This window comes from Rhopilema esculentum, chromosome 19, assembly GCF_057945365.1.
Source record: "Rhopilema esculentum isolate cy_ngs chromosome 19, ASM5794536v1, whole genome shotgun sequence".
In the NCBI taxonomy this organism is placed as follows: Eukaryota; Metazoa; Cnidaria; class Scyphozoa; order Rhizostomeae; family Rhizostomatidae; genus Rhopilema; species Rhopilema esculentum.
This window is the reverse complement of record NC_142833.1, coordinates 2,220,130-2,235,814: the sequence shown is the minus strand read 5'-3', so window position 1 is coordinate 2,235,814 and position 15,685 is coordinate 2,220,130. Positions and strand designations below refer to the sequence as shown.

Genomic DNA, 15,685 nt, shown 5'->3' with positions numbered 1-15,685 from the left:
ACCATATAGTATAATTGTAACCTCTTCAAAAGCTCCCGCAAAATCAAAGCTTCTCAGGCTTCATACCTTTGCAGCGGAATGGCAATGGAAGTGCTTGCGAGATCAGGAATATTTATTGCAATGTCATATATTTGCTAATTGTTTCTGGAGCTATGCTGCTTTACCCATCCGTTTTTATTCTTTACAATCAAATATTTGGGCATCGGTTCTTATGCCAACCTGAAAAATAAAGTGATGAATTTTAACGTCATTTTTGAGTTCTAGGTTTCAAAATAGCCCTAATTTTTTTTAATTCTTTCAAAAAAATTGGGCTTTTTGACGTGAATTGATTCCAAAACTCCTAGATGTAGAGACAATCTTGCTTGCACACTTGCTTTGAAGTTGGCGTCACTATCTGTTTTGACACACTCATTTATTTGTGTGCAAATGTTGACCAATTGCTGAATCACAATTTCTTGGGCATTCAGGTTTTGCCTAATGCAGGTGGGAACCCCCCCTGTCCCGTACTCGGCAGGATCAATTTTGTATTTCCTTTAAATTCGATGAGAAATAGTTGAGGGAGGGGTAATATTTTGGCAACTTACTTGTACTGATGAAATCCTATTATTTTCAATCTACGTTTACGTCACCAAAAGCTAGTCATGGGCGTTCTCTCCAAGTAAACTTGGCGCAAGGGCGTGGACTTTTGCTTTGTCCTCCCAGATCTTATTGGCTTGCGCCGCCATTGAATTAGCCCACCATTCAGGCCCATTCAACTCTCTTTTTCAGTTTTAGCCGCGGTACTTGTTACAACAAACAAAGAGCGCAAAATCTTCTCTTCTTGATTCTGATGAAAGTGAATAATCTCACTCGAGCTTTTATTAGGCTCAGGCAACATAGATATATGTTGGGTGAATTTCTGGGGCATCATGCTGGGTCGATTGGAAATCTCTGTGTTTGTGTGTCAAATAAAAATTGTTTGAGTAAAAATCGTTGGGCGAATCTTGAGTAAAATATCAGATCATTGGAATTGAGTCATTCGTCACAAAGATGTTGAACTCAAACAAGGTTGATAATTGTCAACTCGCTTTGCACTTCTCTTGTACGAGACACTCCTTTTATCCGGAAACGAAGGAAACTATTTTTTACCTTCATAAGCATAAGCATTCATAAGCATTTTACCTTCATAGAGTCATAAGTAATGGAGGAAACTTGAAGTATCAGTTATGTTGCTAGCAGACTGTGGGATTGGGGAATAATCAAGAGATCTTGACTCTTCCCGTGAAAGTAGGCAAAAACAGTTCTTGCCTAGATAAAGATTAGCCAAAACTTCAATTGCCCTACGTTTGATCCTTTTTTATACTTCAAAATTCTATAAAGATTGACTCTCGATTATTTTGCAACTTGCCAAATGCAAAATATATCTTTCGACCCTAGCTATTTACATTTTGCCATAACTTTATCGCCGCACACGGCCGAGCTATTTCTGTTGCTCAACTCAGTCATTATTCCTTGGTATGATTTCAAACAAAAAGATTTACCTGCAATGCACTTATTCAGTGATTTTTTATGAGTTTCCAGTGCCGTCGGAACAAAATTCATAAACGGGAGGGTGGAGGGCGCTGCCCATTTTATTGCTTCCCATTCATTACATAATTATAGAAGAAATATAGTACAATTTAGCAATTATTTAGGGGGCTCCAGCCCCTTGCCTCCCACTTCCGACGGCCCTGATTTCTTTCAACTCTAGGATAATGATTATTCCTTTGGCATCCACCTGTCATTTTATAGTAAGAAGAAATTCTGTTTTCAGCATTTTATTTTTCAAGCCGAAATCATAATCGCGTTAAAATTGCACGACTCTGCCTATCCATTTGATAAATTTCCCCAAGAAACATAAAGTTCTGATATGCAAATATTGCTAAACCTTAATTTCATTCACAGTAGAAAACTGACGCAAAACCTACGAGTCTAAAAATCGCATAAAACTACTTCATGCTAAAAAGATGTTGGCCTAAGCTGATTTGTCCTCTTCTGGTACTTTTTCGTGTGCCAAAATTCCCAAAGGACCCTTTAAGCAATCCATTTGCACTGAGCGAAAAAACAGTTTTATTCAAAGCATCGACAGTAGGGAACAGAATATGCTTGAAGCCGAAATCTAACCATGCTATCAGCGCGCTTGAGATTGTATTAGTTTACAGGTAGCAATGGCTAGGCCATTCAGTCATGCGAATGAACATTCGATTAAGCATGGACGGTGGCCTACCCTTGCGTACTAAACCTCATCAAGGAGTTATGCGTGTGCTCTTTAGCTGAGGTAATGCAGTTGCTGCGTCTTCAAGAAATCTCAAACGTAGTTTATTGCGGCTTCAAACTGTAGAGTAGTGGAACAGTTAATTTGCGTTTCTACAAATATTTCACAACGATTAAGAAGATATTTGTGGGTTTTCGACAAGAAAGGTAAGAATACTTATTGCTGTTAGGGGAATTTGATTAATGTTCAGCAAGGCTGCAGATTTAGGCCGATATGAAACTCGTTATGCGACTTGCAACGATATGCTACAAGCCGCAATCATTGTCTGCCTAAGCTGAAATAGAAAACAGTTGTGTGATGCTGTGTAGAGGAATAGAGAACTCTATTTACCACCTAATATAAAATGATATCTAAATATAAATCGTTATATTTCTCTTTAAAAAACGAACCTATTAACTTTGCAATAAAATCGCTTTTAATTGCAAGTAAATTGAATTCAACGATGGTTTTTCAGAAGAAAAATCCGCCTAAATGCGCCTTTCAATGACGACACAAATCTGTCTCAGTATTATCCGTTTGCGCTTCAAAATAATTGCTTTTTTCGTTCTTGTTCATAGAAAATTGCTAAACAGACTAAGGAGAAAACCAAAAATACATTGAATGAAAATATCAGAAAAATTGGACTGCGTGTAGGTCATTGCGAAAGCTCACAGCTCGTAGTTAGAAAAGCCAAAGAGAGTAGCTTTCCATTTTTTGCCCGCTTTTGGGACTCACCCCTTTGATTTGCTTTTCCAGGGAGATGGTCCTTGGAAAAACCTTGCAATTACTCTTTATCTTTCACAAATCTTTTTTAAAGACGTAGGAACAGGGGACACCGGAGGCACGTACCCTCCCCCACTATTTGGAAAAATAGATTAAGTGCCTTTTTGCAGCTCGTGGTAGTGCACCTTTTTCCGTAGATGTGCCCTCACTATTAAATTGCTTAATTCGACCATGGATGTTTTATTTATTTCGTTGTTTATTTGATCAAAGAAAAGGTATACTAATTACAAATGAACTGACAAGGCCCATTCAGGCTAAAATAAATCTACCCATCTTTATCATTTCGAGTCTTCGTCAACTCTTAATATCAATTCAAAACTAGTCCTTCATTTGAAAGTGCGACTTCTAGACTCTCACGAAGAGAGCAACCTACATTTGTTACATTGTTCTCCTTTTCGTTTGCAGGAATGTAAAGGGAGAGATTCATCGAATCAAGATTGAAGATGGTCATATACAAGTTTAATGCCGTCTTTCTTATCCTTTTTGTTCAGCTTGTTCCTTTCTGCAATGGTACGTCGACATGATTTTTTTCAATATCGAACGGTTAGTGGAAAATAACAGAAAGGACCTCTTGGTCATAGGTAGAATCTTATGTCTCTAATGTCTGAAAGAGCTCGGTTCTCATTTCATCTAGCAGTTTTAGAAATTATCTACATAAATATGTAAAAATATGCTGTTGCGTAGAAGGAGTTCGTTTTTACTAGATATAAATGCCCCTAATTTAGCAATATAGACCATTTTTCTGACGTTTTACACCCTGAAAGTTGCAAGAAGAAAAGCTTTAGTATGCCTAAAAAGTTTGCTTTTTCAAAGTCATTCTTAAATTTTGTATTAATAAAATAACTGTTTGCAAAGCTAGAATAGTCAAACTTGGACCTAAACAAGGCAAATATTGATCTCAAAACCACAGAAACCAGAAAAACACCTTGAAATACTCCAAAATTTGTGACCAATCAACTGAAGCCGTAAATTCGAGATGATGGAGGTGGTGGGCGCTTATTCGAGGTGGGGCGTGTATTTAATAGTTCTCCCGGTTGGTGGGCGCTTATTCAAGCGGCGTGCTTGTTCAAGGGGGTGTTTATTCGAGGATTTATGGTATAGCAAGTTAAAGCACTGGGTTTTGCTAATGGTTTACTGTAACCTTGGTTTGGTTCGTAGATTTTGGACCCAAGACAGAATTGGAGCGATTGGGGATGAGCCTGTTTTATGGTGGCTCTATATCTTGATTCTCTTTACGTTTCTGCAATCCAAGTTAAAAACTTCTCAGAAAATGTTTTATGACGTCATCAATTTGATTATGCTCAAAAGAAGGAAATATTTGTTTGATTCCTGTCAAATTTACTCCTTATAGGAAAGGTGTACCTAAAGAGGGAGAAGAGACAGCAGCAGTATGATGTAAACCCACTAAGCGACTTCTATGTTTCCGGTTCAGGCTCGGCTGCTGGGAGTGGCGTTGCATATAGCTCTGGCTTGTTCAATGGTGATTCTGGAAGCAATGAAGAATTAGCAGATTCGAGTGGAGAACTATTCAACGCAGAGTCAGATATCGATGACTCATTCGCTGAGATTCTCGGCGACAAAGGCAGCGGAACAGAGCCATTTGAAATCAGTGGTCTTGAGAAACCAAACGTAGCTACAAAATGGCTCACAAGAGTTTCCAATGTAACTGAAGTGTCGACCAATGAAAATGCGGACATCGTGAGAGGAATGAAAGATGGAGAATTGAAGATAAGTAAAAGGAGTTTGGCAAGCGAAAAACGAATGTCATTATTAGAAGAGTTCTTTAAGTTGATGGCTGCCCCTGAAGAAGTCATAGTTACCAAAAGAGAATCAAATGGTGAAGATGATAATTTGGAAAATGAAATCTTTGAGGGGGAATTCGGCATTCAAGAGAAGAGTCCAAGAGGAAAGGAGGATTCCAGCATTGAAAGGGGAAAGAGAAGTGGTTTGGCCAAAGAACGTGAGCTGAAAGTCAGGAAGAGAGATGCAGAGGACCTGGGTGATGAAACATTGCCTAATCTGTCATATTTAAAGGAGGAAAGCGATGGTAGCAAGGTTTTGACACTTGAAAATGACGAAAAGAGTGTAGAACTAGTAAAAAGGCACGTTATGGACGGTGACAATTCAGTGAGGTTTCTCAGAGAAATCAACACAGATGATTTATTCAGCCGCCATGAAGAAGAAATGCTAGAACGGATAACAAGAGGAAAACGAAGCAGCAACAAGTCTAGGCCAAACAAAAGAGGTTTCCCTGACGACACAGCGAAATCTGAAATGCAAAATTTTGAATTTCCAGTGATGAAACTGGTGACGTCAGACGCTGCTAGGCCTAAAAGAGCAAGTGAAGAAAATGTCATTGTTAAGCCTGAAAAGAAAGTTGGGGAGAGGTTTGATAAACGCGATGAGCACGAGAATTTAAAATCAGTACCTAATTTAGAGCCATCTAATTCTGAGAAGGATTTGAGGTACCTAACAGATCAGAAACATGAAATTGAAGCGGTATTTCTCAAAAGAAATAAAGAAAGGCTGCATCTTGATAAAAGGAGTGTGATATTTGATAAAGACATTGATGCTGATACATTCATGGCGAACATCGGCCGTCCAACAGCGGGGATAAAAGAGAAGCGTCATTTGAAAAACGAAGATATAATAACGGGGGTTGCATCGATGCTGGACAATAACGAAATGGCCGATTCTGTAGGGAGCCTTAGGCCACTGGAAAATGAGTATCTAACTAATATAAAGAGGAGTGAAGTTGACAAAATGAGTCGGCCATCTTTAAGAATCTCAAGTGATTTAGAAAAGCATAATATTAAGTTGCCAAAACGTCATGAAAAACCCAATTTAGCTGAAAACAGTGACCTTGGCAAAATAGAAAGCCAACAAAAATACGAGGATGGTTCAAAAAGAGATTTCCACGATGAGAGTTTCATTGGAACATTCGCAAAGCCTACTCAAGTTTCTGGATTTTGGTCTGGATTGGGATCAAAACCAATATTTCTGGATACAACCAAAATGCAATCTTCTGATGAATCTGAATCTGGTTCAGGATTGAATGAAGATGGCAGCAAAGGATTGATAAAGGCAGCTGGCAATAAGAGTAAGCACAGTAAGAAATTGTTTCGTGGAAGGGCGAAGAAATCGAAAAAGAGATTTAGGCCCGAAGAAGCTGGGGAAATAATGGATGAAACTGACAGTAGGTTGAGAAACGTAAAAGTCGGTATACATCAGAAACATGGTAACGTTTTGAAGGATTCGAAGAAAAAAGAGAAAGAAAGGAGAAAGAGAATGGATAAAGAGGGCGAAAATGGGGATGTCAAGAATAAGATCTCCCAGTCTGTTCTTACATTTGATGAAATGCACGAAGTGGTGTCAAAAACTAGAAAAAGCAAAGCAAATTTACCAAAAAAGCTCAAAAAAGAAGAAAGCAGAAAAAAGAAAAATGACGGCGATGAAAATGATGATGATGATGATGATGATGATGAATCATCCGGTGATGACGAAGAGTCTGGAGACAAGGATTTAGCAAGTATCGTGAAATTAAACGATGAAGATGAAGTTGTTGTTAAAACGCTCTCAGCAACATACAAAGAAAACGAAGTCATTGATAAAAGAAGTAGGATCATGGTAAAAAGAGCACCGGGGGATAACGGTAAGTGCGTGAATAAGATTTTGTTAAAATATCATGTAAGGACCATTTGCACAAAAAGTCAAGCTGGATCGAGCTTGCCCTGGTTAGAGTTTCAGTCCTGCTATTGGCAAGTTCTTTACTGTTGGTGCAGTAAGGAGCGTGCTAAGGTCTCAGCTAAGGTTAATATTTTGCCCCGAGATGGAATATGTTTTATTTGAATGAAACCACATTCGAATTTGGCACCATTTGTAGCGGGAAAAGACATAACGGCATCGATTTCCAACCACGAATGGTGCTAACAATTATAGCAATTACAATTTTCTTAATCTAAAGTAAAGTAAAAAAAAGAAAAGTACATAAACACAAAAATGTGTGATCGCCTCAGTGTAAGTGTTCATTTTATGTGACATCAACACAGCTATATCCATCCATATGAACGGAGAATTTAATCAACCCTGGACAGGTTGAGCCATTGGCACTGACCAACCAATGCGAACTAAAGAGCTGAAAATCGCCTTGTTTTTGTTATGGGCTAGCGAGACTTCTAGATACTTACAGGATGAAGTAATTACAAATCCATTCTTGAATACTTGAAACATAAGTGAAGATGATATTTCCTTTGTATTTAGGTTACGTTGGGTGTTATGTTGATGTTTTGCATCCAGTAAGAGATCTAGCTGTTCGAGCCGGCATACCATTTGTCACTATTAACAACTGCAGAAGTGCATGCAAGAGGACTGGATACTAGTACGTCATTTTCTTCTCTTCAAATATGTTCTTTCAGGATGTAGCCACTGCATTGCTTTAAGAAAAAAGACTGAGAAACGTCCAATTTAAAGCTAGACAAAATTGCCTTTTTCGTCAAAACACTCCATAAACATATCAATTATTTGTCAGTTTTGAAGAAAATTTCTGAGCAGCTTTCTGTCATTGAGTTAATCAAAGGGTGAACTAAAATCTTGAAAGAAAACAATAATTAAAAAAAAGCTAAGCTTTCTTGACATTCTCTTTTAAACTTCTTTTAAGTTGCTCAATTGGAATAAATGACTCTGAAGAAGCTAATTTGGATCAATGAATCTACTCTTAAATTTGGAGAGATATAAAAAGAGCAACTATAATATGTGTATGGCTGTTTGCAAACATATAGGCCCTTAGATGAAGATTCCCCTCCTCATTGTGATTCCCCTATATTCTCCAAGGTGTATCAATTTATTAGTGAATTCTAGGTATAAAATCGTATTATTACAGAAGTTATGAAAATTGCTGTCACCGATCCAATGCCGTATAAGCAGAGCTGCTCACGCAACTTGTTATAGCAACAAAGAACCGTTCCGTTCCATATCCAAAACGTAAATACAGAAGTTATATCATTAGCGGGAATGTAGGTAGAAGAAACTTGAGAGTACCAAACAGGTCCCCTGATCCCCAAATTTCCACCACGTCTGATCTCCAATTCTCGAATATCAATCCCCCAATCCCAGTGTTTTCGATTCCCGTCTCCAAAAAGTCTCGATTCCCGCTTCCCAGAAAGTAGTCAAACTATAGATACGCAAGGTAATTTTTAAGAACCATTGTGAAATATAATTAAAAGCCATTGATCCTCTTCTAGTTATGCAGGCCTACAGTTTGGCTATCTTTGTTTCTGTGGCAACACATATGGAAAATATGACATGGCGCCCGATTCAGAGTGTAACTACGCATGTTCAGGAGATGCCAACCAAACATGTGGTGGCCTTTGGAGGAATTCCGTTTACTTTACTGGTATGTTTTGCACTCAGTATATCTTTCTCTTCTAAAAGCTAAAAATGATAGACAGTTATCAACTGCACGTACCAGTACACAACTACGGATGGCTAACGATGAAGTTGTTGTAGCACTGCTTGCTCCTTCGTCGCGTGCAATTAATATCAACCAGTACGCAATTTCTTATCGCTAGACAACTCTGTATGCAAGTTGGAGTATCCCTCGTCTACGTACCACATTGCGCATCATTGGGGTAGGGACACGAGGTTGGGGATGAAAGAAAGAGGGGGATATTAAATGTTTTCATTATTCTTAAGAAGCAACGGTCAACAATGACTCAGTGGGTGGTTAAGTAATGGTTTGGAGATAATTGGGAAGACGAAGCCATTTTAGCCCTCCAGCCTTCAAAACAGATCACACACCATCATAAAAGTTTTTACTAAAATCCATTGCAGAGACTACCAACAACTTCTCACCAGATCCCCGACTTTACAACATCAGGGAACAATTTGTTTTCTCTTGCTCCCTCTCATTCTGATATTCCTCTTTTTTTCTCTTGCAACATGAAAATTGGCGCTGAAGCCTCATTTGGTTTTGTCAACTTCTGAGAATGTATCTTAATAATACATTACATATCTTATTTTCTAAGTATCAAAGATGTTTTTCAGCCAGTTTGCCAGCCAGGTGCGATGTAAAGTGAAATTCGCTAATAAAGATAACTAAATTCACTAAAATTTCAAAATAATACTAAATTGAAGCAATGTTTTTTCCAGCTGGCGCTCCGCAAAAGTCAAACGAAGGACCCGTTCCATTTTACCTTCCACCAAAGGACCAAGGTAACGTTTGCTATTTTTGTTTACAAACATTTTTTAGCAAAATTTTGAGATGGCTTTGAAAAAAGCAAACATTTTACAACATGCTAAAATGTTGTGCTTTTAAACCCTTATGCTCACGTTTCATACGTTTTACTTCATTATCGAATTGTTATTTTTAATTTTCTCTTATTCCAGTGTCGACAGTGAATTTCAAAAGGTCTGAAATCCCAGAACCTCAGGTCCAAAACGCATCTGCTCCATCAAATGCATCTCTTATCCAGCCAATCAATGTAAACATATCAGGCCCAGCTTTGCAATCTCCTAGTGCTACGCAACCAAACCAAATCACTGCCTCCAGTTCAGATACAAGCAAACTACAAAACACCACAAAGGAGGGTATGCAAGAACAACCAGAAAAGGTCGAGAACACTAGTGCAGACACAGACGAGATAACGAAACCAGAAGGAGGCAAAAGAAAAGTTTTAATGCATTTTGCCTATCTGCATCCACAAAAGCACCACGAAGTGGCCCCAACTTTACCCCCGGCGCCAACGCCACCACTGAGAATCGAGCCTCAAAGTAATTTTACATTACTTTAATATGCTTGAAAAAATTGGTCTTTATTAACTAAAAAGTTAAATTTCCTTTGTAGTCTTTTTTAGTGAAATTTCTTTGCCAAAATTTGGTAAGTGGTAACAGCAAGAAAAAAGTAAATTACCATCATACACACAATTTACCAAATTGGCTCATTTTATCTGTTTATCATTTTTGCTGTTTAATCACAATTTACTAATATTTCAAATATAATGATTTGCAATTTTTCACTAGGCATCGAAGGGGAAAAATTTCGTTTAGATAAAATCCATTCTTTGCGGAGTGAAAAGAAAAAACTTTATAAGCTTTGATGTAAAGTTAACATTCATAATTTTTTATAAATTAATCATCTCTTGCAGCTCGTGTATTTAAAGGTGAAATTAAACTGAAGCAAAAATGGTTTGACGAATTCAAAGACAAAATGAGCACAAAGTCGTTAATTTTAGCTGGAAATGTAGAGCAAGCAGTAAGTTTCAATGCTTTGATATTCGATCCCAACTTTCTGCCATTCTGCTATAATGACTTCGTCTGTAGATCTGTCTTCCTTTCAATTTTTTGTCACAAATTGTTGCTACAAATTATTGTAGGCAATGTAAACGGTTATTAAGAAATGACTTAAATCCCTGAAAGCAAGATAAAAATTTTATCTTGCAGAAAGTAATGATGATGAATGTATCTTCTAGAAGAGCATTTTAAAATGGAATGAGTTACAATCTACCTTCGATGTAGGTTAACGATTGAGAGGTTAAAGTTGAAAGGTCACATAATGTTGACTTTAATGTTTAGCAAAGACAGCAAACCATGGAAGCAATTTTTTTAATAAAAGTAAAATATTTTGTACCCGAGCAAAAATTAAATGTAGTAAATACGAAACACCACAACACGATGAGAATGAACAACAACAAACACACATAAATCAGTTATGGCTATATTTCGCCCCCGCATATAGGGCCTCATCAGAGCAAAAAATGATATGTTTGGTACCAAAACCACCTTTTTACCGAAATCTTGGTTACTGTGAATCTGACGAGCATTATATAAGAATTTCAGAACGCAAATGACAAAAGAAAGTAACAAAATTGAACTTACAAAGATTCGGTGTAACGATGTAGAAATATACTAGGGTTAAATTATAAGGGTAGGAATCGGCACTGGGATTGAATACAGTCGCATCCCAAATTATCCTTGCCAGCCGTTTCTTGCGGTTCTCATTTTTATTCTTACAGACGACCAGTTTTAATTCCATTTTCCACGCAGTGAATTATTTTAGTTTATTCACGAGTAATAAATTCCCAAGATCTAAGTATCAGTGTGCACCCCTTTAAATGAAGTCTTTTTACGCTTGATAATTCATTACAGTATTATCCACAACAGGTCATGTAAACCTAATGCCCTTACGTCACACACCAGATTTGTCTTCCATCTGAACTAATGATGCTCTTACCATACTAGCTGATTAATCCTATATACAGGGACGCCTGCACCAGCTTAGGGCAGGAGGGGCAGTGTTGGTGCCGAGGGCAAATTGTGGAATTTTTCTACTAACATAATCGAGTATTCCTAGGTGGGAGGGGGGCAAGGGTGGGGTAACATAACAAAATATCAACTTGAATATGTGCCACCCATATAGCTGGGGCTCTTACCATCAAAGATTCTAAACATAGAGAAAATGTTGATGAAATTATCCATACATAAAAAGGGTATTAAATGGCCTTGTCACTTTGCACAATATTTGGTTTTCTAAAAATCATGGCTGTTATAAATGGGCTGGTTGTAAAATTTTGATTGCCCGCCAAGTTTTTATACCGATTTATCCTCCTTAGGTTTCTGGAGTACTTCGGAGGGAACACATCTTTTGTTTATCATCTATTATCCATTTCGCTCTGTCTCTCGTGGCCGACCCTGTCACAGACAAACTTTTCATTCTCTGCGTTGTGCTGGTGTTATCATTTTTCTAATATTTTCTAATACATTAAATATTAACATAACGAGTGTAGTCAAAGTGGTCATCGATTATCGATAATATTCTATAGTATTTTCTTATATTTCAGGGCACTTCTTGCCCCCTCTGCCCCTCTTCGAAGAGGGCAGGAGGGGCACCTGCCCCTCCAGCTCCCCCTGTGTAGGCGTCCCTGCCTATATACAACATTTGCTGTTTATATCGTTAATGTTTTCCTGTTTATTTTTTAGCTAAAGAACATATATGCAAATAGCAGTTACCAGAAAGATTTCTTGAAGGCTGAGGTCCTATCATTCAGGTAAGAAATTAAAAGAAAAAAATGCAAAGTGTAAGCAAAGATTGTGCACACTTGTTGGGTTTATGGAAAAGCTACATTGTCTCGAGTTTGATCTTTCAACTTACATCTAAACATCACCTGATATCTCGGTATCGTTTGCCGTTTTTGCTTTTTGTTTACAAGTTAATAATGCTTGCATGATCTTGAAACTGATTTGGTGTAAAGAGCAGATTTATTCTTAAGATGCAACTCTGAGTTTTCTTGAAGAAATGTGCACTGAAACTAAACTGGACGTGATAAGATGGTGCATGATGAGTTTAAAGTTTTACAAGGTTGGAACCGTTGAAAATTTCAGCTAATTGCATAATTTGGAGGGTTGCATAAATTATCACCATGTTCTGGTGAAAACTGCAGACAGGATATTTATCAATGTTGCACTTTCCATAAATGTTGCCGCATGTGTGGACTGGGGCACAGTCTAAGCTCTGTATGAAGAACGGTAAACAGTAATTTTGATTTATCTTGCCACTGAAATACCATTTGCGTTAATGCTATTTACTTAAAGGCGAACACAGTAAAGCAATTCATTACAATCAACGTAAAGTTCAAATGCTCAGTTATCGGTTTGACCCATTCTACTATCTTTACCAATTTACAGGGAGGGCCTTATCAACAATAATCCATACACAGTGACCAGGGTAATTGCCGAATTCTCTTTGACTTTTGACCAAAATGCCATTTCGCCGGATGCCACACTATTCGCAAAAGTTCGGGCAACGAAGAAGCTTGATCAAATGCCCGTATACTCAAAGTCCCTCAAAGTTAGCGGTAAGTTTACATAAAATTATATCTATTTCGGCAAAATGGCTTTTTTATATTCTTTTTGGAAGCAATGAAACGCAAACGGTTTTCTTAACATTCAATCATTATAGCAGCTAAAAAGTAAAAATTGTGCAAAACAATGGATCGCAACAGTATTCAGGGCCACCGACGAAGGTGAGGGGGCGAGGGGGCGAAGGGGCGAGGGGGCGAGGGGTGCTCAATTTTCCCTTGCCCCCCCACTTTTCACTGGCAATTACAACAATTTACAATTTTTGTTACATTGAAATTTAGTAACATTTGAATGGTAAAAACTTCTTAATAAAACTGATAGAGTTTGGTGACTGTTTATCGACAACTCTGGCCATGATTGTAGTGTTTTAACTGATCGAATTTCAACTATTTTGGAATACAAATGTTCGATTTGAACGTTTCTCAAAAAGTTCTGTATTTTGCTTCAATTATCCCTCAAATTTTTAATTTAGAGCCCATTTCCATATAACTTGCACCGCAGTTGTAAAAACATTCGTTTGTTAACCATCCTATTGATTGCATGAAATGATATGAGTTCGAATTAGACAGAAGTGACTGTATCACAATTGTTATATTTGATAGTAAAACTGCAGTGACTGAGAACACAAAGTACAACTAAGGCGTATCTGAAGCTTTTTCATTCTTCTCTAGAATACCGATTTGACCCGAACAGTCCAAACCAAGCATTCAAAATACCAATAAAAGAGCCAGCTGACAACAAAGATGTTGATGAAGAAGACCGCAAGAAGTCGAATATCGCGACCCCCGGGTCTCAGCTTCCCTCGGTCAATGACCCGCTCTTCACCTCAACCACGCAGGTGCAGGCAGCGGGAACTGGTAGTAATTCAAATGGAATGGAAGAATTACAAAAATATTTGGCAAGCGAGAACAGCCTTCCCCCTGTTTCGCAGGAACATACTAATCTGTTGAAGGCGGAGGAACAGGCACCAGTCAAAAATAGACAGGGGGGTTCGTCAATGTCAGGTGAATTCAAAGCTCGAAACAGCGCCCTGTCTAAAAGAAGTGATGTGCCTACCCTGGAAGGAGGTCAAAAAAGTATGTTTTCTCAAATTAAAACACGTTTGTAACTGTAAACATAGGATGCAATGAAATTTACCAGCAAAAGTGAATGAAAATGTGCTACCTACAAGAATATCATTAAAACAAATGAATTAATATCCCAAACTTGTTTGTTGAGTGAGGCAGAGGCTGCATGATATGAGTACGAGGTTAAAAGGTAAATTTTCTCAAATGCAGTGTTTTGCTCCTTGCAGTAAAATTCTAACTTATAAATTGTTTCAATCTAAAACCTTTTATGTCCTATTTTCAGAATTGCCTTACATATTGCGGCTGTTCTTCTGGAAGGATATGCTGGCGAGGAGGAAACGAAATTCTACACCAGAGAAGAGAATTCAGCCACTTCAACGGAGAAAACGAGAGGACGATGAAGATGAAGGGGTTTTACAAGTAGATCTTGAAAAAAGAGAGAAAAAGACTGATCTAAAACTTAGTAGAAGGTTTGAAGATACACAAACCCCATTGACTGAGGAGAGCTCGTTTGAGAGGCGGTTTATGAAAAAAACGAAACGAAAAACAAAGGATCTAACCACTGAAAAGGAACTAAGACGTTCAAAAAGGCGAGATGAATTGGAAGATTTTGACTAAGAAACGAGATGTACTAGCGAAGTTTTATTGCAAAAATCATAAAACTGATAGAAGTCGGAATGGCTAGCTGAAAGTAAGAGGCAAGTGAGACCATCAAAGAGTCAATGTTGTCAGTAAAGATATGTTTTTGAAGAAGACAAAAGCGTTACAATACTAAATAATATGACAGACAAAGAGGTACTGCGAATGGTACACAGACTCATGCATTGGATGTTTGAGAAACAAAAATCCGGTAAGATTAGATTGTTGTTGTATAAGAACCTGCCTTCAGGTATAGAAAAAGTTCAACCGGGAGAAATTGTCGTTAAAAAAGGATCGTGGCAGACCGGTAAATTGAAACCAGCCTAATGGCAAATAAATATTAAATGTCTTGTCCGCATACTTCCACTTCAGCTGGCTTAGAAGCCTTTGTTAAACCTCGCGGTCTCGGTTTTGAAGAGGTGGCCCCTACTGGCGCGAGGACAATGCCAACTGCATAACGTGATAGCCAAAATATAGCAGTTTCTTGTGAAGGCAGTGGAGTGGTGACCAGGGGTGTGAGTTGGAAGCCAGCGGGCATTCTTAAGAAACTGCAAGATTTTTCGGAAAATTCCGGTAAGAACAGGTTCATACAAATAATAAACTGTTGTTTTAGCAAAATTTGTTGAAAATTGGTTTCTTTTGCCCCCTTGAAACTCGACTGCCACGAAGCATCACAACTGAATGTACTTTTGTGCCTTATTAAAGGAAAAATCAATTTAGGATATTGATAGTGACAAAGCTCATATTTTGAAAGTTAAATACAAGTAGTAAATTTGAAAACATTATTAGCATACTAAAATAACCAGAGCTAAATGCTTAATTTTTGTAATAAAAGAAGAATTAAGTCTTGGAAATCATCTCAGTTTAATCCTGTAACAAGCGGTAAAATATCTTTGAATGAACTATAAATAATAAAGTTTGAGTTTACAATTTGTAAATATTTGAGTAAATAGTAATTTTTGTATATTTATGTGGAATTAACATTGTCTGTAGTTAATTTAAAGTCGATGATTAAGTAATTTGAGATTTGGTAATGATGTAACCAACATTAATAACCAAAATAAAGAAACTT

At 37.6% G+C, this 15,685-nt stretch overlaps 1 protein-coding gene across 1 annotated transcript; it reads left to right on the top strand.

The window, feature by feature from the left end:
- The first annotated feature begins 822 nt into the window (after positions 1 to 822).
- On the top strand, positions 823 to 15,339 carry LOC135688592 (uncharacterized). Its single transcript, XM_065205519.2, has 12 exons — positions 823 to 2,439; positions 3,461 to 3,565; positions 4,407 to 6,707; positions 7,316 to 7,433; positions 8,296 to 8,447; positions 9,203 to 9,265; positions 9,440 to 9,823; positions 10,198 to 10,304; positions 12,029 to 12,096; positions 12,734 to 12,903; positions 13,579 to 13,983; positions 14,258 to 15,339. The coding sequence occupies exons 2-12, from the start codon at positions 3,499 to 3,501 to the stop codon at positions 14,590 to 14,592; spliced, it is 4,170 nt and encodes a 1,389-aa protein (XP_065061591.2). The 5' UTR covers positions 823 to 2,439; positions 3,461 to 3,498; the 3' UTR covers positions 14,593 to 15,339.
- The last annotated feature ends 346 nt before the right edge of the window (positions 15,340 to 15,685 follow it).

Excerpts from the sequence above, each read along its gene's own strand:
- LOC135688592 (XM_065205519.2), top strand. The coding sequence starts at position 3,499 with ATGGTCATATACAAGTTTAATGCCGTCTTTCTTATCCTTTTTGTTCAG. Across the intron at positions 12,097-12,733 it reads GCTGAGGTCCTATCATTCAG|GGAGGGCCTTATCAACAATA; the intron begins GTAAGAAATTAA and ends ACCAATTTACAG. Across the intron at positions 12,904-13,578 it reads AAAGTCCCTCAAAGTTAGCG|AATACCGATTTGACCCGAAC; the intron begins GTAAGTTTACAT and ends ATTCTTCTCTAG.